This window comes from Diplotaxodon limnothrissa, linkage group LG7 (genome assembly GCF_057381915.1).
Source record: "Diplotaxodon limnothrissa isolate DT_005_m linkage group LG7, D_limnothrissa_male_GT1.1, whole genome shotgun sequence".
NCBI lineage: Eukaryota > Metazoa > Chordata > Actinopteri > Cichliformes > Cichlidae > Diplotaxodon > Diplotaxodon limnothrissa.
The window spans coordinates 12,748,816-12,776,810 of record NC_140602.1 but is presented as its reverse complement, the minus strand read 5'-3'; the positions used below and the strand labels follow the sequence as shown (position 1 = coordinate 12,776,810).

At 40.6% G+C, this 27,995-nt stretch overlaps 1 protein-coding gene and 1 non-coding gene across 3 annotated transcripts in view; both read left to right on the top strand.

Annotated features, from left to right (window-relative positions):
- The first annotated feature begins 657 nt into the window (after positions 1 to 657).
- On the top strand, positions 658 to 729 carry trnah-gug (transfer RNA histidin (anticodon GUG)). Its single transcript has one exon. It is a non-coding gene; the product is annotated as a tRNA-His (tRNA).
- A 2,717-nt stretch (positions 730 to 3,446) lies between these two features.
- frmd5a (FERM domain containing 5a) overlaps positions 3,447 to 27,995 on the top strand; it is a 69,643-nt gene continuing 45,094 nt past the window's right edge. For both annotated transcript variants that reach the window (XM_085359217.1, XM_085359216.1), the window contains exon 1: positions 3,447 to 3,570. In XM_085359217.1, coding sequence (XP_085215343.1) covers positions 3,469 to 3,570 — 102 coding nt within the window. In that variant the 5' untranslated portion in view covers positions 3,447 to 3,468. The remainder of the gene's footprint in view (positions 3,571 to 27,995) is intronic.

The window sequence follows — 27,995 nt, the reverse complement described above, 5'->3', positions numbered from 1 at the left end:
TGTGAAAATGAGTGTCCAAAAAACTTTGACTCGAGATTATTGCTCAAGATCTTCTTTTTTTTAAACTTACAAAAAGTCTGGCGAACTGGAAACAAAATAGAAATAAGGGGTGACTCGTGAGTTGTATAGTACTGTACTTCTACAATAATGTGATTACATTTTACCATATAGCAGGTGGACATAATGCCAACGGGGGGGCAATTCTAGCTCTCCGACTTCCTGCATAAGAAACGGATATTGTAGTCTTGACCTTGCTAGTAAAAATATCAACCGCACTATTAATTATTGTATATATGTGTGTGTTTATTGGTACATGCTTTTTTTTTTTTTTTTTTTTATCTCAAGTAGTCTGTTAGTTATGAAAGAAAATGTAAAAAAAAAAACAACCCCAAAAAACCAATTACAATTGCAGCTCAAAATAGTCTAGATCTCCTCTAACCTCTGAGCAAGGCACTTTCACCAGACAATTTAGATTTGTGATCCAACAACAATTAGCTTCAAGTGTTTGATTATGAAAAACTCATGTCTTGGACATAAATGTGGATTAGTGGATTAGGCGACGGTTAAAATAAATCAATTTTCGACCTCGAAGCATCGTGATGACGTACTCTACTTAAAGACAAAAATAAGCGGGGTGCAGTCAGTCCCCGTTAGCTCGCCGTGATCGTATAGTGGTTAGTACTCTGCGTTGTGGCCGCAGCAACCCCGGTTCGAATCCGGGTCACGGCAGAGATGTACGTCATCCTCCGGACGGTTTGTTTTTATCGATTTAAATTGTTAATACACTCTTACGCCACTTTAACGTGATTTTGTTGTTGTTGTAATACAAGCTTTGCATTTCCGTTTTAGGCTGACGAAACATTTTCACTCAATTTGCTTGCCGCAATGACAACGAATGGCCTGCAGGTGGCAGCCCAACACATTTAACACTTACACCCCCGGAGAGCAGTCATTTCGGGGTAGTACCTTAGACCCCCGCGGAGTCATCATTTTGCGTTTCTACCTTTAAAAGCCGGAGAGCAGTCAAATGCTGGAAGTGGAAGCTAAATTGGCTAGTCATTCATATGTATATTGGGTCGTTACCTAGGAATTCTGGAGGGAGGGGATTGGGGGAGAAATCAACACACATGAGTCTAGGTCCTTTGTTGCTGACATTTATTGATAAAAACAGTAGTTTCATTTCATGTTATTTCCTTTTTCATTTCAAGCAAGGAAGTGGATGTAGTTAGTAAGTAAGATATTTCAGACATTATTCTGACACAGAGGAGGAGATACTGGAATTATAATTAGTATCTATGCATGCATTTGTGATTTTGTTTGACCTTCCCATTGCTCACAATTTGAATTTGTTCACACTGCAGATGAGTGTCTCAGTCCCCAAACAAGCTCTCTTTTTCGGTGGAGAAGCAGTCTCCTCATCCGCAGTGAGTGTGGAGAAATCAACACACATGAGTCTAGGTCCTTTGTTGCTGACATTTATTGATAAAAACAGTAGTTTCATTTCATGTTATTTCCTTTTTCATTTCAAGCAAGGAAGTGGATGTAGTTAGTAAGTAAGATATTTCAGACATTATTCTGACACAGAGGAGGAGATACTGGAATTATAATTAGTATCTATGCATGCATTTGTGATTTTGTTTGACCTTCCCATTGCTTACAGTACAAAAAACCAACCATTTGTACACATATGTACTAATAATAATAAAAAGTGAGTGCAACACTGCAACCCGTCACCCCGTCGTTCAGTGGTCGTTGATCAGTGGTGCCACAATGGACCACAGAACGACGGGGTGACGGGTTTCCTGCAGTATATTGCAAGTAAACCTGACAAGTTTGGGATCAAGTTTTGGGTGGCTTGCAACCTAAAATCCAAGTACATTTGCAATGTCTTCCCATATCTTGCTGGTACTATTGTACCAGTGCTCTGAATGGTGCCACAATGGACCACTGATCAACGACCACTGAACGACGGGGTGATGGGTTGCAGTGTTGCACTCACTTTTTATTATTATTAGTACATATGTGTACAAATGGTTGGTTTTTTGTACTGTAAGCAATGGGAAGGTCAAACAAAATCACAAATGCATGCATAGATACTAATTATAATTCCAGTATCTCCTCCTCTGTGTCAGAATAATGTCTGAAATATCTTACTTACTAACTACATCCACTTCCTTGCTTGAAATGAAAAAGGAAATAACATGAAATGAAACTACTGTTTTTATCAATAAATGTCAGCAACAAAGGACCTAGACTCATGTGTGTTGATTTCTCCACACTCACTGCGGATGAGGAGACTGCTTCTCCACCGAAAAAGAGAGCTTGTTTGGGGACTGAGACACTCATCTGCAGTGTGAACAAATTCAAATTGTGAGCAATGGGAAGGTCAAACAAAATCACAAATGCATGCATAGATACTAATTATAATTCCAGTATCTCCTCCTCTGTGTCAGAATAATGTCTGAAATATCTTACTTACTAACTACATCCACTTCCTTGCTTGAAATGAAAAAGGAAATAACATGAAATGAAACTACTGTTTTTATCAATAAATGTCAGCAACAAAGGACCTAGACTCATGTGTGTTGATTTCTCCCCCAATCCCCTCCCTCCAGAATTCCTAGGTAACGACCCAATATACATATGAATGACTAGCCAATTTAGCTTCCACTTCCAGCATTTGACTGCTCTCCGGCTTTTAAAGGTAGAAACGCAAAATGATGACTCCGCGGGGGTCTCAGGTAGAAGCCTTCTTGACTTGACTGCTCTCCGGCTTTTAAAGGTAGAACGGTAGAAGCTGGGAATTCCAGTGTTAATATCCACCACCTGGGAAGTTGTGTGACACCCGACGCCGCTGGTTTTAGGTCAGCCAGGCAGGAGCAGCTTGATTTCTCTCCAACGTTTCATCGTGAACCTGAAGTCTACCTCCAAAGACCCATTAAAGGATTCACACTGCTCCTCGCACAGCATGATTTGGGTGAATAATTTTAACTTCATACTGAGGGAGTCATAAAAAGAAGCTAACCTTTTAAAAGTTTTCTAATGCATAATTGCTGGTCATGGGAAAATTAGGCGTAAGAAAAGAAAATCAGTATATACTGAAACTTCACACTCCCGTTGGCTCTCTTTGACGTCAGTTTTCATTTGGACCCGCCCGCTTGCTCAAGTGGCAGCAGTGAATGGTGAGAGATAATCCTCAGCTCCACACAGACACACACACAGAGCAGCAGGGCTGAGCAGCCTCTGGATCTGGATGCGGGCATCCTTGGATTTCGCTCTCAGCACGGGCCCACAGCACGGAAAACTTAACGGGACAACAATGGTGCTTGCCTCGGCGGCTGAATCCGTGGCTGCTGGTCGTTCAGGGGACCGGGAAATGCGGTCAATGTGACATTCACTTGCATGCTGGTGTTCGAGTTTATTGTTCTGGTCCTGTAGACGCAGAGCGGCGAAACCTGGGAGAGAAAGATGTTGAGCCGATTTATGAGTGGCAGCGTCAGGAATCTTGAGCGGGAATACAACTGCACGGTCAGGCTGCTGGACGACACGGAATATACGTGCACCATTCAGGTTAGTCACCTGTTTATTCAGTCCACAGCGCGCTGCGATTGTGTCTGACCTGGCAGACAGAAAAGCAAGTGTTTTATCAGGGGGGGTGGCAGCAAGTGCCTGAATGCCCCGCTGCTGCTCCTGCTCCTGCTGCTGGTGTCAACCAAGATAAATTAGACCTAAAATAGAAACGTGTAGTTATTTAATTTGCCATCCCGAATAGGCTTGTGCAAACCTTTTTTCTCCCCCTTTCATGACCTACTATTACCTCAACCATCAGAGAATTCGGTCGTGGGATTAGAGACGTCAGGGAGCCTTGTAGTACAGACATAACTCAAGCTCGGATTGAGTGGTTGCCAGAAGCTCACTATCCTCTTAAAGTAATGAATGAAAGCAGTTCCCCTCCCTCTGTATAATAATAATAATAATAATAATAATAATAATAATAATAATAATAATAATATCCTCTCCAATCTTGAGAAGGGAGGCTGTTGGTAACGCTGTCCATGCAGTTTCCAGCAATGCACATAGGGTATCCCATGAAACATGCCCCCTCAGTTGCACAATGTGCCACTACACTGATAAAACCAAAGATGTGCCATGTGCTGTTGATGCAGGGTTGGATGTGATGATTAAATGGCTGCAGCTTCCCGGTGTTCACGAACGGCACATGTCCTCTTTTAAGAGGGATTTTCCAGAACCCAAAACAAACGATTGATATTGTCAGCGCAGGCATATTTCTTTAAAAACTTAAAACAAGCCCAGGCCCTGATCATAATAACTGTCTTTCCCTCCCTTTGGTCTCTCTCTACTCCCAGCGTTGCTTTGATGATGGTGCAGTTTTATGTTCATGCTGATTTTAGTAGTAGGTGAGAGGGCCTGTCACTTCAATTACAAGACAGCAACTGCTCTGTTTGTGGATGCTGTGGAGTTGTGGTGAAGTGATGTAAGGAAACCCTGGGAGAATTCTCCTGATTAGTCAGCGACATGTAGATAAACACACAGCAAAACCATCTTGCAGCATACCGAGGAATTGTTTAACCTGTAATGGGAACAACGAAACCCTAATAAGACGCGTGATTGTTGTCACTTTAGTGTCTGCTGTCACCAGCGGGCTACAGAGCCACCACTCCTCTTTCCCCCAGCGAGCAAGCGTGAAATGCAAACCGCAGCTACTATAGGATCGTGACTGTGTGCCCAGGTTGTAAACAGATCTGCATTTCTGCTCGGAGAGCTGAGCAAGACATGGAGCGGGGCCAGATGGACTGTGAAGCCAGCAGGTGTGCTGTTTGCAGCAGAGTCGTGTGGTCTAGGGGGCTGACGTCACCAGGGTGGAAAAGAGAAGAGTGGAGTGCAAGAGGAGAATGCTGTAGCTCTGCTGTGATTGTCTGGCATCCTGGTTATCTTTCTGCCTAACCTGGCCCAGGGAGGGAGGAGTAAAATCCACCTGACTAGCCACATCGGTTTCATGGCCCACCAGGAAAACAAAAACAGGGGATGCAAACTAGCTCAGGTCATATACTCGTTGAGCCTCTCTTTTACCTGATTTTTTTTTCAATGCACTTTCAAACTTTTCAAAGGCTCCATATTCATATTTTTACCCTTCTTCCATTCCCTGGCATCCAATCAGGTGACATTAATTCAGTGGAGTGTAACCACCCCCATGGTGTCTGCATAATAAAACCACCTTCAGCAGAAATTAAAAGCACAAAGTACGCATGCACCAGAGCAAAGCAGGGCACCAAGGGCTTTCAGAAGAAGGGCAGGAAATGTGTCCGTCTTTTTAAAGCGGTGGCAGCTGTAATGCACGAACATAAGTTTTGCTTTAATGAATTATGGATCTTTCCACTATGTTTGGGAAGGGAAAGTGAGCACATCTCATTAGACCGCCCTGTAAGATGAGTTCTTGTCTCCATGCAGGTTGATGGAAGTGCCTGAAATCCTCTTTGCCCTCAGGCTTTTTCTGCTCTGTGATTTTAATGTTGCAATGCAATGTTGCCACACAGAGTCAGCCTGAGAATTAGCTGTCTCTCATTTTTGTCATTTCCTGAGAATAAAAGATGAATCACATTTTTTAAAAAAAAGCTGTATTATTTTTCAAGGACAGTGGGTGTGCCCACTGTGAAAAGAGAATATACTGTCATTTTTTTTTTACCTTCTACTGAAGCAAAACTCCAGCATTATTATCAGCTTACAGTCGTGTAGCTGATATTGCTTTCACACCATGAACCTCTGTGTGTGTGTGTGTGTGTGTGTGTGTGTATGTGGGGATATAACACTTGTCACTGGGAAAACAGATTTAGGTCCCGGTAATATTATGTCACCTTTAAAGGACATCACTGTAAAATACACCATGTGAAAAGGACCTTACACCCTCTTTCAGTTCTATGGTTTTATGATGAGGACATGATGAAAAAAATCATCTGGTCCTAACAGTTTGAGAAGTGGATAAAACCAACCTCCAGTCAACAACCCCTCAAGGAATATTAAACTGTGTCATTATATATTTAACAAATTTTATCCAAAATGTAGAAGCAGAATGTGAAAAATTAAGTACATCCTTACTGTTTTCCATAGAAATTTAGGCAGCAAGTAGCAGCCAGGTTTTGCTAATCAAATGCACTTGATTAACTGATCATCAGCAAGAGTGACCACCTTTTTAAAAGCAGACGTTTTGTCAGTTTGCTGGTCTGAGGCGTTCAGGTGTGTGCTAACATTATACCAAAAAGGAAAGACATCAGCGATGAGCTTAGAGAAGCAATTGTTGCTCACCGTCAGGTTTGGAAGGGTATTAAGAGCATTTCCACACATGTTTGAAGTCCTTTATTCTACAGTGAGAAAGATTATTCACAAGTGGTATACATTCAAGACAAGACAGTTGGCTATTCTCTCTGGATGTCAGGAAATTCCTCCAAAAGTCAGAGAAACTACAAAAAGCTACATCTCAGATAATGACAGAAGAATTATAAAACGACTGATAAAAGATGGCTCTTCTCTCTACAACATGGTAGCACAGATTAGGTTTGCATCTAAAAGAACCACAAGACCTCTGGAACAATGTCCTTTGGGCAGACAAGAGCAAAGTGGACATGTTTGGCCATAATACAAAGCACCATGTTTGGCAAAAACCAAACACAGCATATCAACTGACAAGCATGGTGGTGGAGGGGTGATGATTTGGACTTGTTTTGCAGCCACAGGACCTGGGCACCTTGCTGTCATTGAGTCAACAATGAACTCATCAGTATACCAAAGTATTCTAGAGCGTGAGGTCATCTGTCCAAAAGCCAAAGCTTGGCCATAATTTTGTCATGACAGTGATCTCAAGCTCTAAATCTACAGCTCAGTGACAGTCCATCTCAAAACACCATTGAAATTTCCTGAAATGGTGGGACGTTAAGAGAGCTGTGCATAAAGAAATGCCCACAAACCTCAATGAACTGAAGCAATGTTGTAAAAAATAGTGGGCCAACATTACTTCACTACAATCCGGGGGGGCTGAATCGATCCATCTTTAGTTTAGTGTCACAGGGAGCTATCTCGTTTATTTTGGCTGTTAAAGAACAAAAAAACACAAGCATATATCCATTAAGTTGTTATAGTATGAAAGGTCGAGACTGCTGTCCTGTCCACAGACAGGAGAGAGACAAATAGCCATTGGATCCAATTTAGAATTTTCAAACATGACTGATTTTAGACAGTCGGAGGAAGTCAAAGTATCTTAGGGTGCCGTAGCCATCCAGTACATTCAAACTCAGGTCCTCCATGCTGTACGTGCACAGTGCTAACCACTGTGCTACCAACGTGACTATGAATTCAATTTTATTTGTAGTTACAGTTTTGCAGAAGTCCATTATTTACATTCTCTCTTTGCAGTCTTGTTGGCCACTTCTGGATCTGCAGATCTATCTGTGGTGGAGGCTGTGGGTTGACAGTCAGACACACACTGTTGGCTAGGTCCCCCCACCATCTCCACCATCTTTTTAGTTGAATTCTATTTAAAGTTCAAGGAGTGCAGAAAAATGTGATTGCTTTTTTGGCACAGTGGAGCAACTGCACAACTCCTCCACTGATAAAGTAAATTATAGCTTATCTTCTTAGAAACCTATGCTTATCCTTTTTTTTTCTAACAGCTGTTTTGTTATTTGAAAACACAGCCAGTCGCTCACAGTCCAGTCTCAATTCTATCACCTACGAGAAAAAAATATGCTAAGAAAATAAAGAGTTTGCTGAAGTTTTATATTCTTTAACCAAAATGAATACAAAGTGAATACAATCAATCCTCTGGAAGTTTTCCTGAGATTTGCTGACCTCTTGGTGAGGAGGCTGCAGGGGGATGGTAGCCTTATTGAGGGTGCTTCACTTTGAAACACAGTGCCAGCAGCTCAGCTGTTGCTACGGGGACTCCACAGTTACTCTAACAAAATGTGAGATCACTCAGTGGTCAGGATTTCTCTTCCAAAAGGCCACAGACAAAGATGTAGCCGTTAGCAGTTACAGGAAGGTAATTTATTCCCTGAGTACTCCCAGAGGACCCTAGTAGTGATTTGACTGTTGTCATGTTTGTCTACAACAGGACTATCATGGGACTGCTCCACTGATGCATATTTACTCTTGTTATTCCCATCTGGTGTTTAGATATTTTATGAAGTCTAAAAGGAATGAAATGGTTTTATTGATCTCCTTATTGCTAATATTTTTGGCCCGTGTTCAAATGCAGTAGCTGATTTTATGCACCTTTTTTCTTGTTTAAACATCTTTGTCAGTAATAAAATTAATTGATGAATTGGTCACTGTTGTGTTTTAGTGGGACAAGTCAAGAATTCTGCTGCAGGAAAAAAGTCTGAGCTAGAATAATACAATCCAACTTTTAATTTAATAATAATGAACAGAGTTATAAAATGTAAATAAACATACTGATATATTGTTTATACCGGTTTGAACAGGTGTTTGATACCATATATTTAATGGATATATTCTTTTGAAATGGTGGGATGTAAAGAGAGCTGTGCATAAACAAATGTCCGTTAGCATGTGGTTTCTTATATTAATTTGAAAGTGTTTCAGATTAAAAAAAAATAATAGTCAGGATAAGTTCATCTCAAGTAAAAATCTTCATTGGGGAATGTGGCTAGCTCGAAAACAAATGTTTATTTGCAGCAAGGGGTGGAAAATGTGGCTTTCTGATAGAAAAAGATACTAAACAGTGGATTATTAATGCTTCCATCCAGCTTCATTTACAAGTGTAAGTAAATAGAGGGAATGTCCCATCCTTCTTTTCCAATGAGCTTTTGTCACTAATGACACACTTCCTAATTTGAAGTGTGAGTCTACTGAAACAGTGCCAGCAGCACTATGCAATAATAGTGGCACAGCTTTATATGCAGTGACCCAGCATGAAAAATGTAGAAGCACAAGGGTGTGTCTAGGGCAGCGGTCCCCAACCTTTTTTGCGCCACGGACCGGTTTATGCCCGACAATATTTTCAAGGACCGGCCTTTAAGGTGTCGCGGATAAATACAACAAAATAAAACTAGTACCGGTACCGAAAAAAAGAATATTTATTCATAACACACGTGAAAAGACCCAGGAAAACAGAGTTAACGATAAAAACGATAACAAAATAACGCTGAAAAATGATTAAAAACCCCAAAAACCATACATTTCACACCTGAGCCTCAACTCTCGTGGCCCGGTACCAAACGACTCACGGACCGGTACCAGTCCAAGGCCCGGGGGTTGAAGACCGCTGGTCTAGTGAGTGTTCTCTCTCGGTATTTCACGTAAAAGTGTAAAATAACTGGTTAGCACTTCAGTTTGACAATAGCTAAAGTAACTAAACTTTGTAACATGTCTGGAGCTACATAAAATTGCAAAAATAAAATTGCAAAAATATGCTATATAAAATATAAATGGCACTATATAAAATGTTTCTTGCATATTTTTTGTGCTTTGTTGGAAGTTGTTGACATACCAAACCTCCTAAATTGTAGTTGGAAGATGAGATGTTGCTCTTGCTCTCAGACATGCCTGGGCTTGTCCTGTTGCACAGAACATAGATTCATGGCATTGCTATTGATATGACATCACAATATGACATTTTTATATCATGCAAAAATTTATCAAAGATTATACGATATGGCATAAAACTATTCATAGCTATTATAGTTTACGTTATCCAGCATGAAAACACCGTGTGGAGTTTTTGTGTTCTTCCTGTGCCTGTGTGGTTTCCCTCCGAGTACTAAGGCTTCTTCCCACATCCCCCAAACCTGCTTTTTAGGTTAACTGGTGATTCCAAACTGGCCTTGGGTGTGAATGTGAGTGTGAACGGTTATTTGTTTCTGTGTGCTTGCCCTTTGACAGACTGGCGACCTTTTCAGTGTGTACCCCGCTTCTCGCCCTGTGACAGCTGGGATGGGCTCCAGCCCCAGAGCGACCCTGAGCTGGATAAGCAGAAATAAATGGATGGATGGTGTGAAAACTCAGTGATCTGTGATGTCTGCAGTTCGGTCTCTTGACTGACTTTACATTGTGAGGACCCTCAGAAGTGTCCAGCCCAGGCTTAATACACATAGAACCTGTGTATTAGAGATGAAAGATATGCATATGTCTGTGTGCTCCGATCTCATAGAGGCTGATGCTGTTGCAATACTTCATATAAATCATTAAAATCTCTGCTAGGTCTAAATGTTTCATGAGACGTAATCTGTCATTTCTGTTTACCACCATCGGTGCACGCCAGTGTCATGATTGGCTGAACAGATTACCTCGCTATACTGTCTGTCTGTCTATAGTGGCATTCTACAGTCCCCTTGCTGAAGATTTGATACGTGGAAGCAGCTTCTTTTCAGTCACACTTTATCAGTCAGTTTTTGCTGATAATGAAAGAGCTGGTGCGTTGTGTAAAGACTGCAAAGGGCCATTGCTCCGTTGGTACCCTCTGGATGAGGTCTTTGTCTTTCATTGCTGTTTCACACTCGGCTCAGGTGCCCCAACAGAGCGTTACAGTACCTGGATTTTAAACTTAGCCTGACCTGCATTGGCTTGCTGGGATACATGAAAGAGCGTAGCAGAAGACAAGATGCCAGAAGCTTTTGCTACACACTCGTTGAAGTATGAGCTCACACACGAGCAGTTTATGCTTTCTTATAATTGTCAACAGGCCGCTAAATGTGGGTGTATAGCATAGCCTGTTTGGGTCGGTCTAACCGAATGGCTTTCTTATATTCTCCAGTGTCTCTTTGTGTGTGTGTGTGTGTGTGTGTGTGTGTGTGGGGTGGGGGTCTGAATGGAGAGCAGGGAGGCAGTCTGTCAGTGTGTCAGGAGCAGTGCTGCCTTTGTGTTGTCTGGGATGCCTTGTGTGACAAAGAGAAACAGAGGGGGCTCGAGGTTGTGCTCCACCTGAAAGCATGAATATTAAAACACACTACTACAGCAATATATCCTCGTGGTGACTGGTCTGCTAATGAGAGAAGTGGATGCGAGTAGAGCAGCTAATGATCCCATTCCTCTCTCAGGATTAGGTTCACTTTAAAGGGAGATGGCCTACAGCTATATTAATGCAAACAGATTGCACAGCTTGTTACTTTGATTTATATACTTCACTGGCCTCATTAATGAAATAGTTTGGTGCAAGAAACTCTTGGTAGAGACTGAATTCGAGAGCCTTGGAATATTTACAAGGGGAGAAACAAAGCTTTGATCAATTACAGATAGGGAAGGATGTTTGTAACCTGCAGTCATGACTCAACAGGAATGATGCACCACCACCACCACAAGCCTTGGAACTAATCAGATAAGTTCCGCCTTCAAGCAGTGACCTTAAAAAAATGTGCAAGTGCAATATATAATCAAACAGAATTTTAATTGCAATGTTGTAGCGGGCAAGCTTGGGATTTACTGGAGGAGGACAGCAACCTTAATATTTGGATATTGGGTTATCTTTTGTAATGAGAGGGATTTTTGGGGGGGCGGGGGTGAGAGTTGTGTTGTGTAACTGCCTTCTTGTTTTTGTTCTGGGGCCACTACATGCGCAACCACAACTTTGCAAATAGCTGCAAAGGGTATACAATATAAGATTTTATTAATTTTGCAGGGCTTTCACTTAGTACAGAACAAGTTTGAAAATTTTAAATTGAAATTCAGAATATCTCTATAATTGGAACTGGACCTTACTCGGATTGCTTCTGAAAGTTCAGTTAAGCACGTTGCAGAATGCTGCTTCCCATACTCAGGCTTTATTTGTTGTCCTCTCTGCCATGCTTCCTTCATGCTTTCTCTCCATTGCCCTGCTCCTGTTTGTCTTTGGGCCTCAGGGCTCTCTGCTGTATGAGAGAATCAGCCTTTGTCTCACTCTGTACTTCAAGGCCCTGTGCCTCTGCAGACTAATGAGGAAGCGCAGGGACAGGACTCGGACTACTACAATGCAAGTGAAATTAGCACAATGTTGCTTTTTGACTTGGGTTGCACAACAGCAAGTAAAAATGTTTAGTATCTGCAGTAAATTCTTTGCATTTAATATTATTGACATATTGTCTGCACATTAAAACAGAACATAATATAGTTGGTCTTTGTCAGGACAACCGTTATTCTGCTCGTGAGTGATCTCTTCTCCAGCACAAAAGTTGCTTTGTGATGGAGATTTATACCAGAGCGGGTGTCATCAGCATATAGGTCAGGTGCTGAGCTTAAATCAGATGTGATCTGACAGCCGTGACAGTTTTCTGTTGGCCGACGAGCCAACGAAACAGTAAAAATACAGCCGGAGCAGAACTGATGGACAATATGGTAGTGATTAGTTTACTCTTCAGCTCTTAGTTCAGTATTCATCGTACTCAAGATTGATGTGTTACAAAGGAGCATATTTGTCATTTTTTTCATCTTCCACATTTTTCCCCATGTCTCTTTTTTCATCCTGACCTCATCTGCTCCACAGGTCACCTCTTTCTCTCTGTGTCATCGGGATTGTGGTTCAGCTTCACACCGTCTCACTGCAGGATTTTTATGAGCTAATGATTGCCGTTCCTTCCCTCCGTTCTTCATCTCACCTTGCCTCCATCATTGTGTTTTAGTTGTCTTATTTGTCTCTTCAGCAGATTTACATTCTCGCTGTGCTCTGTGAGGCCTCGTCTCTGTAATGTGTCGACTGTTCTTTGCCATTAAAGAAATGGATGATTTGCTGTTGTTGTTCTGAAGGGCATAGCAAGGACTAGTTTATTTTTCTGTCCAGCTCTGTGGTTGCACGTGTGCTGTCATTCAAGTAGACAAGAAAACATCAACAAAAAAACATGATATGATTATCGGACTAGAAGTGGTATCATTTACAGTACTGGGGAAAAATCTTGGGCCACCACTCACTTCTTGATATTGTTCGAGGAAATAAGTAACGATTTCTGATTAAACTTTAGTGAATACTAGATGACTCAGTTGAAGCGTCAGGTACATCTCTCAGGTCCTGTGTCAGGCCTTTGCTTAATTTTTGTCCTGTTTCTTAATGACAGACTTTCAGAAACTTTTCATTTGCTGTAGTTCTTTTAAGGCCTGTCACTTGCTCAGATTCACATTTAGGACAGATATATGTCAAGTTTTCAGCTAAAAGCTTTTTGGGAATCACCTTTTCTGTGAAAAAAATGTTTTATGCCTGTCAGACTGTGTTATCTTTGACATCTTTCATATATTCTGCTAAAAAAACAGGAACAAATTGTTTTTTTTTTTTGTTGTTGTTTTTTACAGCCTAAAAGCCTAAAGGTACAATTTCAAATTGGTTCTTTGCTGCTGTCCAAAGAAAAACTATGAAAGACCATCAGAAAGCTTGGAGAAGCGTTGCTCAAGGCCACTATAAAAAATTACAAGAAAGTCTGGCTCCTTGGAAGCAAAATGTAATGAAGCAAAGAGTGGGTCAAGACTTCTGCACAGCACTGTAATGCCGTTTACTGTTTTTTTTGTTTTCAGTAGGAAGGCCAAGGATGACTTCCTATTTTTCCAAGTTAATGTAAATGTTTTGTGATTCAGAAAGCTCATTTCAAGGATCCTGATCCCTGGAATATAGCTCCAGAAAACTGAAGTATTACTTAACACGTATTAATTTAAAAGGAGGGATGACTTTGCTTTGTCACATGTAATGTATTCAAGAGCTGGAATGTTTATCTTACGGTCTCGTAACGCATTTTCAGACAGTATTCATACACCGCAAATGTGTGGCATCAGTGCGCATTTTGTAAATGGTTCTGTTCACGCAGTTTTTCAGATAGTGAGTTTTGTATAAAGAAATCATAAGTACAAATGTTTCAAGCAATATTTTGTGAGAGCTTCTGAAATCTGAGACATTACTGGCATCCTGAGATTCGATGCACAGCATTTGCCAAGAGTCTGTGTGATTAACAAGGAGCATACTGTGTCAGGTGCCTCTGAATGCACAACCCAGCTACTACCCACTGCAGCTGGAAAAGATTAAACATTTTTCTGATCCTGCAGAGTAACTATTGCCAGACTGGAATAACTGAATGGGTAACCTGGGATTCATGATCTAAGTATTTATCTGTCCATACCAGAGATTGTTGAAAAGAAAAAAGATGGATAGGCCTACAAGTGAAGCAAATGTGGAATGCCTTACATGTGTATTCTGTCTAATGAAAGCAGAGGACGACCGCTCTGGCTGCAAAAACACTAAAGTGTTGAAGTCTATTTAAAAAATACTTCTCACTTGATTTATAACATCAGGACACATTTTCCCAAGGTTCTTCTTATTAATTGTTAGTTTTACATCTTTTACACCAGTCACACAGATGTAGAAATGAGTCATTAGGGACAAATTTGTATTTTTTTTTTATCTGGTTTGGTGAGTTGGTTGCTCATTGTCACTTATTGTTATGGAGAGGGGTTGCAAAAATGGTTCTGCACCAAAAACATCCTTGTTATTGCTTTGGTGGCCAGCAGATTGCTGCAGCTGAGTATAGATAGCATGGATCACGCCGACTTGTCTGCAAACACACTCAGATACTTTCTGAGTGGTAATAAAACCTGAAAAAGCCTGATGCAAACTAAAAACAGAGAGTGCTCTCATTGAAAGAAAGGAAAAAAGCCTTACTATATTAAAATCAACATATTGTGATGACTGTTTCTGGGTGTGAATTCTCTTATTGAACTGTGGATGACTGAGGCAATCTGCTATTGACCAAAGTAATTGCATATCACGTAGCAGCTTCCAGCAACCTCCAGGAACCACTTGCTGACTGATTGGCAAATACACATTTTTCCCTCTCAACTTGCGCTTGCCTGGGAATCGCCAACCACTCTGCAGGCCAGTATGACGGGAACCAAAAGTGAAACAGAGTAAAATTCATTTCTTAATCCAACAGAATCAGAAGCTTGTGACACAGCCAATGTTTGCAAATAATTGCTTTCTCATGTAATCATTTCTGCAGATAAATTACCAACATGCTGCCATCAGTCTGAATGAACAAAACAATACTATTGACATTAATTTATCGATATGAAATGGTGAAAGAATTGCAGCACTTTGTCCCTAGTCACATTAGCAGTGTTCGGCAGAGTGTGTTTTACAGTTTTGTTTCGTTTACCAGGAAGAAGGCGGCTGGTCTTGTGCGTCATAATGAAAGTGATCATTAAGGAAAAACCATCTGTACTCCAGCCCAACAGTGTGTAGCTCTCCGAGAAATACACGATCCTGTCATCATCCTGCAGACGTGGCTGGGTGCCTGTAATGAGGGCTACTTGAGCTGCACTTAGGGAGTGCAGGGTCTGTTTATTCTGATATCCTCTCCTTTAGTGTCTTTTATCTGTGACAATATACGCTTTCTGTCAGATGTGCGATGACACACAGTTGATGAAAATAACAAAGATAGAGTAGGAGAGCTTTGAGCCAGCTGTGTCCAGCGGTACAGGAAGATGCTGAGATGAGGCGGAGCGGTTGTTTTTGGCGTTTAGAGTTGAAAATTTACGCTTTCAGTGTTTAATTCATCTTTGTCTTATTTTCCACCCACTCTGGATAATTTTCCTCGAGAGAAAGAATTTTCTTTTCCAGTGGGTAGTTCGATGAGTTGCTTTATGAGCGTCAGTATTTTTCTGGATTGTTTGCATTGTTTGTGTTAGCATTTGTACATCATATTTACACGACAAATCGCTGATCTGTCAATATTTTAGTCCATCTTAGGATCAAATAAAAGCCTGGGTGGCTCCTGTTGTTCCACGTGTGTCAGGGACTGCAGATTACATGGACAGCTATTCATGCATGCAATCGGTCTCTTTTTTTCCTTTGTGTGTGTGTCAGCGCAGCAGTCAGAAAAGATGAGCGTCTCTGGAGAGGACATAGATGAACACACACACAGGGGGACAAAGAGGCTGGCCAATGAAAATACACAACAACCCCAACACACAAAGACAGCTGTCCAGTGCAGGTCCTGGTTCAATTCAGCAAATGTGTTTTTATTAAAAGCAGCAACAGTACTGCAGTGTTTGCCATTAAAAGGCTGCTCTGTCTAGTTGCAAGAATATTTTTTTTTTTCCCTAATAGTTCGATCCTATTTTGCCCTCTGAACTGCTTTTATTTTTTTACAGCGTTGATTCAACCTGGAAACATTCTTAAGACTCGGTTTCTGTTTCCTGTGTCTGACAGAAAAAATTTCTGATTTCTAAATCACCAAATATCGGTATCGGTCTTAAAAATCCAGTGTATGTCAGGAACTACTTGGTATTACTTGGTAATAGATTTTCTATCACCGAGAGCATCACAAAGACAAATAATTGACATCAACTTTGTCCCATTATGTCTCTACATTACTCCAGTGCAGTGCATTTCCGAGTCATATATTGAGTTTGATTAGCTGACAAAGCTGGAACGAGCTCTGAGACTGCAGCAACAACTGATGCCCGTCACAGTGAATTTCACTGTTTTCTTTTTCCCTCTGCTAACAGCTGGTAGAAATCAGTTAAGGAAAAAGACGTTCTCATTATTTCTGGTTCATTAGTTGTGTGTCTTGCTATAATAGACAACAAGCCAGGATCAGTATATGCCATTTGTCTGTCTTTGTCTGTCGCTCACTATGGTAGAGTCAGTTAAAAGCACCTTTTTGTTAGGTTCAGAAAATGTCACGGCGTGCTCTGTAATGTATGTAAGTATGTAACGAGAAACCATCCTCAGAGCTGACACATGTTAGTGCTAAACGCTTGCACTGCCGTCGTGAGGAAAATGGGTTTTCAGGACAAGTGGTAGGCTCCTAGTGATAAGGGTTTCATGTCTCACGTTTCATGTTTAGCTCTTGTGCATATAATCTTCAGTGTGTGCGTTTCTCTGGGGATGTTTGTTCCATTATTACTGACCGAACTCGTGTTTTCTGCGATTTCCTGGTAAAACTAGATATGGGCCTTGTTTTATTGTTGTTGTTGTTCTTTGCTTTCTAACAAAATCTTGAGAACTCTGATAGCTTGTATACAGTCAGTGTAATGTGTCACTGGAGGAGTGGGTATGAAATAATTGTACCTGACATCTGGAGTTCTTACAGAGAAAATTGTTTGGGAACTGACTATAAAACTGAGATGTGAGACATAAACAGTACTGAAGCTGTTCATGTGTTCAGTCCAGACCAGCTATGAACTATGACGTGCCTCACTCTGTTAATGAATCAGTCTGATAATAAAGCCTAAGAAGTAATAGAAGAAAATAAATAACCTGCAATAATAAACATTTTAATTGAATAAATTAATGAAAAAACATCAAAGAAGTAAGTTTGAATTTGTAATGGGCCAGAATACGAGTACATCAAATAAAACTGAGGACAATGAAATAATAATAAATGTGAATTAATTAAAAAATAAAGAAAGGGTAGATGAAACAAATGGAAAAGACGCATGCGTCATAAAATAGAATAATGTGAACAATCGTGAAAAAGCTACAATCACTGAATAATAATTACTTACAGAAGTTGTTAAATGTTAATACTGGTATGAAACATACACATGGCCACTTCATTAGGTGCACCTTAATAGTACCAAGTTGCCTCCAGAACTGCCTTTATTCTTAATGACACAGAATTGACAAGGTTCTGGAAACACAGGGAGGCTGTGGTGTTTTAACAATGTTCAGTTGGTACTTAGGGGCCCAAAGTGTCCCAAGAATATATTCCTACAGAGTTATGCCACCATCACCACACTGAACTGCTGCTACAAAGCAGGATGGATTCATGCTTTTATGTTGTTTTATCCAAATTCTGACCCTACCATCCAAATTTCACAGCAGAAATTGAGGCTCATCAGACCAAGCACAGTTTCCTGTTTTTGGCTGTGTCACCCAGTGTGGTTTTCTACTACTATACCCTATCTGCTCCAAGGTTCCTCATCCTGTTCTATCAGACATGCTCTTCTGCATACTTTGGTTTTATTTGCTGATTATTTAAGTTGCTGTTGCCTTACTACAAGCTCAAAGCAGTCTGAATATGCAAAGAATATGCTTTTTTTGGGGGGGGGGGGGGGTACATTGGTGCCTCTTCAAGAGTTTGTGCACAAAAGATGAGGAAATGGTTTTAGCTTTTAGTGGCAGCTCTCTCTTTGTTCTGACTTAGAAGACAGACAGAGGTGTGCCATATGGTAGCATAATAGCAGTCTGGAGGGCACTATTTAAACAGTGGTGCTATCCTCTCAATATGTGGGGTTTGCAGAAATCCCCCACTACCCCAAGGGTGGGAGACATGTGCCATTGAGGGAAATAAAGAACTGTTTGCACAGCTACACAGACTGTGCATCTCCCCTCCTATAAAGGGATGAGATTGTGCTACAGTATTGTGAGGGGAAAAAAACGTGTAGTGCTTCCGATACTAACAGCTTAAAAAACCTTACATGTTGCTATACTTTGAATAAATATGCAGCTTTGTTTGTCTTTAAAGGGTCTTTAATGGTTTCTCCTATTCCAGAGGCTTCCCTCTTGCCTATTTCTCATCATAACAGTCCATTGGAAAGCAATTAGGTGTGAATCTTTTTAATCAATATGGTGATCAATAGATATCCTGTGGACTGATGATGCTACAGTCTGGTTTGTGGTGAGCTTAGCTATTTTTAGCAGCAGTCATTCCTGTGCAGGTTTGAAGAGTAAACTCAACAGAAGAGATGGCCTCGGCACCCCCCAGCCCACATGGTGCCTCAAGCACAATGCAAAGGCCATGAATCATGAAAAACATCTGCAACTATCAATATCCAACCTGTCGGTGCCCTGAGCACAAGCGCTCTGGGAAAATTCACTCATATATCTTGGATTGATTGAATTGTTCATACTATGCTGGTGTTTGATTCTCTTTCAAGATAAAGGTATCTAAGAAAATGTTTACCAGGTTACATAACACGTAGCCTATGGCCTCTTTCTCTGATGAATGACACAAAGCGGGTGCACATGCTGCAGGGATGATTGTGACATAATATGAACAGCACGATTGTGATCTAAAGAAACAAGTTGCAAATAAGAAACGCCAAGTGGAGTTACAAGTCCAGCAAAATGGAAAATGTCCAGGCGGTGTTGGAAACAAGCTAAAAATATTTACTACACTCAACCTGCTGCTAATCGCGAGTCTTTTGTTGCTTAGTTTAATTGCTGCGCTTTTATGTTTACTTTACTTGAGTTACAGTGGAGTTTGGTCGTTCAGACATTTACAACAATAGATACAAGTTATTTTAAACTGGCAAAGCTAACGCTTTTCTGTAGGTACTGTAAACAGACGGAGAGCCGCTGAAAACAGGAGTCAAAGCCCTTGTGTGTGTCAGAGCTTTTGGACACCAGAGTTAAGTCAATTGTTGTACACACACTCAGTAGTTAGATCTTTTGTAACACTGCAATGAAGTGGTATTTCTGTAAAGAAGACTGCTTCTGATGCATCTTGTTTTATTATCATCACACAGCTGTTTTACAGGCATTATGGCATCACCTGACTAGTAGTACTGAGGTTTATTTATTTCATTGCTTGCACCTTCTCTCTTTCTCTTCTTGAACAGGAGGGAGTCAGATTTCCCTCCTGAATGAATTGCTGAGTTTAGAGCAGTGGTCATTGAGCCAGCTGACTGCCACCTCCTTTGGGCTTTCCTGAAAGGCTTCTCTATACTATGCTAGGCTTTAACTGGCCTCTATAATTAATGAGGGTAACTAACTGTGGTAGGAGTGCTTTATAGAAAGCCCCTAGGTAGAAGTCTCCTTCAGGACATCCTATTACGACCCCTTTCCTGTTGTTTCTGGCTTGGTAATGTTTGTTGTGTAGTCACAATTAAGGCTAAGGAGTGAGGTAGCCTGTAGGAAAGACAGCTGTACAATGAAGCTTTGATTATGCTCAAAGTACATTTTTCTTCATTAATATACTGGTTATTGATATTTATTCCATGATACAGTTTCCATCCCTCAATCACTAATCTGTATTATCGGTGAAACTTTATAAAAAAGTTTCTGTCCTTGCTCTTTTTGAGATTTTATTATTAAAAAACAGTAGAATGTGTTTAAAAGTTACAATTTCAGCCACCAGGGACTGCATGTAATAGACGATGTGGTTTCTTTCTTGTTATTTTGCATTAATTACGTAATTGCCTTAGCAGACTGTGCCATAAAGTTGCGAGTGGCTGAATAATAGATGAAGGATATGAATTATGTATTGGGCACTGAATGCTGAGGATGTTGCATATTAAGATATCACTGCATTTTAGTAGGAAAGAGTGCTGGCTGCATTAATAAAACTAAATTAGTGTCACTTTGTCATAACTAAGGCTGATTACTGCTAATTGAGCAGAAATCAGCATATTGCCTATCTGTAACATTGAACTGACTTGTAACCTTTTAGTGTGGTGTGAACTCAGTGGTAGTGTTTGAGTCTTTGCCAAGACGTTGTCCTTCTGTGAATGGTGCAGTAATTACCACCCAGCTGTCAGGCCCTGTTGACTCTGTGAATGTTGGCCAGACTCTGCAGTCAATATTTCACTGCCCATTTCATTCAGTGCAAACATCACCTTGGTTTAATGCAAGTGTTTTCATTGTCATGGAAAATGCTCACTATCTACACAAATAAGTATTTCTTTATGTTCGGTGTTGCTTGCTCATATTCTTTGTGCCGCTTGCTTCTTTCCTGTTTTTAGTTTTTGTGGGTCAGTTTTTACCTCAGTATTTGTCTATTGCCACCGTGCATTTTAGAAACTGGAGGCAGGCTTTTTATTGGCTGTTATGCCACTCAGTGGAGTTGCCCTGTAGCATCCAGCTGATTTTCCTCTGGCTGCTTCTGGCAGGATCTTCTAATGAGACCAAGTGCACACGCTCTTCAGCTCTGACTGACTGTAACTACAGTGCTCCTCTGCCCTGTAATAGCCAAGCCAATATGAAGATCATGCTGTTAAGAAAGCTGCATGATTCAATATATTTTCATAAAGGCTGAGCAGGGCCTTTTCTGTGGCAGTGGTAGCCAAAGCCCATTTGTTGTTTTTCTAATCATTTGAATCATCCAGCATGCCAAGCATGTACAATTTTTCACAAAGTTAATATGCTAATAATGCTAATGCTATAGGATCATTATCAAGGGTATCATAAAAAGAAGATGGGTGAAATATGAGCAGGTGATCTTTAGATATATATTAGAATCTCTGTTTACTGGTGCATGTGTTGCTAAGCAAATCAAATTCCCGATTTCTCAATTTGTGTGAAGTCGTAATTCAGCGCACGACTTCAATTCTATGCAGATGGCACAAAATCACAACTTCACTAATGTCATATCAGGGTAATTACATTATTGTACAGATAAACTTGAGTTTGCCTCTGAGCAAGTTCGATGACTGTGGGAAGGACGTCTCCTCTGATAGATGCAGGTTCTGCCTCGCCGGGATAAGAAATTAAGTCTTTGTTAATTCTCTCACGTTGTGACTCAAAGTGTTACACTTTAATCATTTTATTTACACCGCGTGTGTATAAAAACATTAGATGGAAACTTGGTAGTCTATCCATTCTGGTTAAAACTGTTTAGCAACCATAAAATCATTGCTGAAAGGGTGTCTTCAGTTTCTTTAATGCATTTGCATTAGATATCCTTCTCCAGCTTGGCTCAGTTGCCTGCTGGGCCACATGACTCATATAGAAGAATAACATTACATTTTTAATGTGATCAGCACTAAGTCTTGTAATAAATAAAGGTGGATCAAGCTTTCTGGACTTCACACTGACATATAGAGACCTGTGTGAGAGAATCAGATTACTTGGTGATGGGAAAATATAATAATTAGTCTTACTATTGAGAATACTGACTCAAATGAATGATTCAGTGATTTGCAGTGACGTGCTCACACATTTAAACAGAAGCACTGCTTCATCTTAGACCATGAGTTCTTTATGAATTCTGTATTGTTTCAACAGTTTACACCTGTACATTTTTTTTTTTCCACTTTTAAATAGTCTGCTCCTTTTCTCTAAGAACCTGGCCTGCTAATTATCTCACAACATATCATTTACAATTCAAAAATAGGACTCCCTGCAAGACTCCTTACTACCTACAATGCTGGTTATAATTTCCTCTGAGGCTTTTTTGGCCCACGGATGCTTGGCAGTAAAACATACTGCACATTGCATTTGTCTCTCAGGACAGTGGTTGGCATATTGCACTGTGGTGACAGATATTAGTGGAATCGATTGGGCAATGGTAATCCTTTTTAATTTTAAACATGACTATTAAGAACTATTACAGGCCTGTGTTGAAGGTTAACAAGCCAGTCAAGAAGACTGTGCAGGCTCTTTAACCGGCTCGGTACACCATGATCTTGCAGCTAATACTGTATTGAATCTGGCAGTAATATGCTGTATTGCACCAACCAGTGAATCATTAGTATATAAATGCTCGGAGACCTACATAATTGGGAAGATGACAGATGGAGGAAAATGAAGGCCAATGCTAAAGTGCTTTGTAAATCTTGTCAGTGTTGCTATGCCGAGTGTGGGCGCTGAAGGTCGTTTTTCAAGGTTATGGCCTGATGAGTCACCGTGGGGAGGCAGTAAGCGAAAGGGAGTGGGGGCACAGCAAACTGCCATGCCAACAAGATAATATTATTTAAGCACAGTCAGAAATCCTTCAGGATGTCATCACCAAAGAAAGCCAGATGGATGTCTCACTTCTCGTAGAGAATAGAGTCACAGCCAGGCTCCAGGAATACAATACACAAAGAATCACATGTGAGCGATATTAGAAGCTAGTTTCTATTATTCGGCTGTCTTCCATATATGTGATAGATGATAAGGCCACATCCAATATTAAATCACATGCACTTTCTGCTTTAAAGTTGCAGCTGTGCAGGTTTTAATGCAGGTTTTCTAGCTGTTTCTGCCTCCATCTGCACTTCTGCGCATGGTCCCTTATGTTTAGATCACGGCCCACTCTTCAGGTTTATTTCTCTGTGACCCTGTTCTCATATCCAGTAGTGGGTTATTTCTCTCAATCAAGATGTTTTATGTAACTGCTAGCCTGAGAGGATTATAGAAAAACACGCTGCTTTTAGATTTCAGTCCAACGAGCTGTGAAGATGTGGCCCTACTTTCTGTCGCATGATGAATGTGAATAATAATTCTTCTGGTGTAAAATGTGGTCCATTTAATGTTTCAGGCTCATTCGCGATATCCTTAAACACATCTTTACCTGATTCCTTGATCTTTTGTATTTGCACAGACAGTTCAGTTGAAACTGAGCAGTGCTGTATTGTAATTGCTGTATTATTAATATTATTTTTTCCATCTTTGGTGTTTCTGGAGTGGCAGCCAAGGGGAAAAGAATTACATTTTCTCGTCCTTCGAGTTCTTCGAGGCTGTGCAACTTGATCACCATGGCAACTGCTCATTTCGTCATTGCTTCCCAGGTGTGCTGTGTAGTGTTTGCCCAAAACTATCTCTGCACACAAATATGTCACACTTCCTGTTGCATTTCCTCACTCGCCTCCTCTCTTTATCGTGACAGATCTTCGCGTTATGACAGTCAAGATAAGGCTTAGCTTTTCCCTGCTATTTTCCCACCACATTACCCAGTTTGTGAGCCAAAATTTCAGTTTAGCTGTGCTCTTTCATTCCTTTATGTCCAAAATCGGCATACCAGTAAAGACTGGAGAGTGACAGCAGTTGGCAGGGCGGCAAAGCGAACAATGCATCAGCCAGATGAATATCTGCTTGTTCTGGTACAGTAATTAGAGCCTGAAGGGTGCAGCATTAGCACATTCTGCTAATCCAGCCCCAATGCTCCAGTGGGCTCAGCGCTAGGAGAGTAGGACTGAATCCCAGTGGAGCAGATTGATGACGTAATGTGTAGGGAAGGCTGAAAGGGGGCCCGAATCATTAAAAGGGCTGATTACATGGTAGTAATGAGATCAGCGTTTTGGACTCATGGGCGGTGGGTTTGCAAAAGATCCAGTTCTCTCTGCGTGCCTAAAGTACGGTTTAGGGAACTATTTTGTTATAAAAGGCTTTTTTCAAGTGAATCTCATTCAAGGTTATGTATCTCTTTAGGGAGTTTGTTACCCTCCATGCACTGTGTTATGACATTGCCTCGATCACAGGACATAATCCATGTCATCACTGGATATTAACCAGTCACCTATTGCTTGGGTTACATTTACCAGCCTGAGATTGGTTGGGGTTTGGTTCCTTGTTCAGGGACGGTACAAAGAATCAAAAGGGCCAGACTTAGAAATAATTACGACCTTCTCTTTCCTCTGAGGAATAGCTACTGCTTATGTCTTTTTATGAAGGACAGATTTTTTCCTCATGAAATGTTACCCTAATTTATCACCATCATTCAACCAGCCATACAATGATGGCTGCCTGATGTTTGGGTGTGTGTGTGCGTGTATGTTTTGGATTGCTCGTCTAACTGAATATCCACTGAACCAAACCTACACATGCATGACCTGTGTCCCTCTGGCATTCCCCGACTCCGGTGTAATCATACATGTTTGTGTTTTGTTTCTTTCTTTGACTCCTGTTGCACAGAAATGTGTTTCATGAACGATACATCAGCGTTTCTCTCTTCTTCTTGACATTTAATTTAAAACCCTTGGTAAAGAATAATCGCATACACCCACATTTATTCCAGAAAAGGAATTACAGTTGGATTACAAGTATTTATTAATTAGGAAAACCTTAAAAAAAGAGGCAAGAGCCTTGTTTGGTATGATTAAAACCACTTAAGTGGCTCTGTTGTTTCAGCTGAACTAAAATAATTTCAATATATTCCCTTTTAAAAAATTCTGTCTTATATTCCTTTAGTTAAAAAAAACATCACAGGATTGAATGTGCCAAAGTGTTTCAATTTTCCTGTACATATTCTTTGTTTTTCATTCATGTATCTTTTTTAATGCAGTAAACCTTTTTCTCCCATTGCTAGTCTTTGTCATTTGCTTGTTATGTAGCCTGGATCATGCTAGAGTCATAAATTTAGGTATGCTGACACATCTACCTGCACATTTCCAGTTGTAGTTTTACTTTGCTGACTAAGGAGATCTTCATCTTATTGTTGATGAGGTTTTCATTTTAGAATAGCTCATCCATCTAGAGCAGAAGAGTAGCAGCAGCAGAGTGGGAGAAAGCGTGTGCCCTTTCCTGCCTGCTTCTTGTTGCTTTATTCTGAAATGATCGCTGTCCGCCTCGGTCACCACATCATATAGGGGTTTTTCCAGTTATAGTATGTGGTATACATTCATATTTAGCCTTTTGGAAGATATATAGCTGAGATTCCTGCCCAGTAATTTTGTGGACAGATGGAATTTTTAGCTTCTCTGGCTCACGTTGCAATTTTCTGTTGATGGCACTTGCTAATTAGTTTTCTAACCGTCTTCCTGTGGGATTTGAGGGAAATGTTTATGCATGTAAGAACACAACAAATGCATCGCAGGTTCACACTGAAGATGAGAAGACAAATTGCTCTCATTTAACTTGTGGAAGGGAACTCGTATTATGTTTGCAGCATTTTTATCAAGTGGAAAGTGTAGGAAACACATCTGTCTCTAAGGCTTTTTTGAATATTTTTTTCTTCTATTTTATGAGAGCCAGTGGGGAGGCTGCACGCTGCCTACAGCATTACATCATTGCACCTAGAGTTGCATGACTGAGTAGATGCTGGAAAGACAGAGGGGGGAAAACCTACAGCAAAGAGCGCAGCCTCCCATGCCGCCTTGGTTCCAGTTACACCGGACCACATGCCATCCTGTGCAGATGAGCCGCGCCATTCTAGCTTCCCCGGAGCAAACAAAGACCCTTTTCAGGACGGTCCCTACTGTGATCATGCAGAGCAGAAGCAATCTGTTCCTCTTCGCTGCTCACTGTGAAGTGGCCCAGCCTTTGTTTTGCACAAGCGGCCAGACCGGTTCTGCTTTTTTGATTCATTTATTTATTTTTTCTTCTTGGACCTGTCTGTCTTGAAAAGGGCACTGAAGCAGCGATGAACCATCACCTCAACTGTCTGTGGCGGTGTGGAGACTCATGGTTTTTGACCTTTAAAGAAAACCATAAATCACAAAAACTATAGTAGGATAATTGGAGAAAGGAAATACCGTGTAGCTGTTGTAAATTGAGTACTTTTTGTAAAAGTTCTTTTTACAGTTTTTAAATGCATTTAATATAGAATTTACTGAGCCGCATATCATTTTCTAGCAGTGGATACTGACATCTAAATCCTGAAGTTTTTTGGTGATATGGAATCTCTTTGTGAGAAAGTGGAATAGAAGCTGAAGGAACTTTACTAATATTTGAGTGACTCTCTTAAACCCACGGTCCTTTTAATGGTTTAGGATGCTCCAGGGCCAGAGTGCTTTTTTGTTTAACTGACAAGATCCAAAGTGGGCAGGCAGGACCAGCATGCACCTGCACTCCAACCAGCCCTCCAGGGCAATGTCATCTCTCCACTGTGTCAGTCAGCAGACTCCTGCATCTTTCTACCTGCAGCATCAATCCACTAACCTCATTCAGTCACGATCAAGCTTTTCAAAAAGCTTTGACCTGCAACAAAAAAAAAAAAGGCTTTGAGCCCCGAAAACACAACAAAAAAGCTGCCAGGAAACTTTTTGTTTGCAGGTTCATGATGAAAAAGTATCATTTTCATTAGCAAGGCAAAGGAAAAGTTATAGTGTTATGATGATGTTTAAATATCATTGGTTTCGAGCCTTTGTTAAAAAAAAATGAATAGCTGGATAAAACGTATGTTCTATGGATTGATCAATAAGAAAAACTTTCTCCTTGTCAATTTGCAAAAAATTAATGTCTCAGACTGAAAATTGTACATGACATTATCTTTTATCATTTCTTTGGACCAGGTAACTTTTCATGAGACAGGTTAGCATGACAACAAAATTGCAAAACAAAAACCAACCAACCCAGCAATCTGTGAAATCTGCTGTTTTACTCATACTATCTTTGTAGGAGTTGGATATACAAAAGGGGAATACAAGAGTCTCTCTATTTTTGGTCTTACTGACATCACATTTTTTCCACTGTGGGGAAGAGTCTCATTATACCCAGTAGAATGCATTAATTCAGCTTTTCATTGATGTTTAATGATTTTCGTGCTCAGAAAAGATTGAAGGAAGGCAGCAGAGTTATTTGTGCTTCATGTTTCTCCTTCCATAAATCGCTGTTAGATATGTACTGTTCTCTGAGAGTATATGCTTTCAAAATGCCTTAATACTTATGCAAAGTTTCATAGACCAGTGATCTAAAAACAAATCTAAAAAACCTCAAAACTAATCCTTATTTAATCAATCAATCAATCAATCAATCAATCTTTATTTATAAAGCACTTTTCATACAGAAAAAATGTAGCACAAAGTGCTTTACATAGTTAAAAGCAGCCCACCCCACCCTCCAACTCACTCCCCACACTCTCAATACACATATATCCCCCCACCCCCACCCACACACACATACACACACGCGCACACTTAAAGAGTAAAAATTGGGCTGGGCTCGCATGAGCCAAGTGAGGAAACATTATAACAGAGAGCCGTCTGCACCGGGAGCCGGTCACAGACCGCAGCCTCCGGGCTGGGCACACAGCAGGAGGGAGGCCAAGGAGCCCCCCAACCAGGCTGAGAGGACCCCAGAGACCCAGCAGCCACGGTCAATAACTGCCCCAGTGCAGAGAGCGCCCTCCAAGGAAACACTGGAGATATGACGCAATACGATATATACAGGGTAAAATGATAAAATAAATAAGAACAGGATACAATATAAATATAAATAGAGTAAGAAGATTAAAAAATGAATAAGAATAAAATCAAAAAATATTAGGTAAATCCTAAATTAATAATAGAATAACAGGATAGAATAAATAAGCATAAAAAATAAATAAACGCTAAGTAAAAGCTAAATTAAAAAGGTGGGTCTTGAGCCTGTTCTTAAAAACATGTACGTTCTCTGCGGCCCTGAGCTCCTCCGGCAGGCTGTTCCACAGACG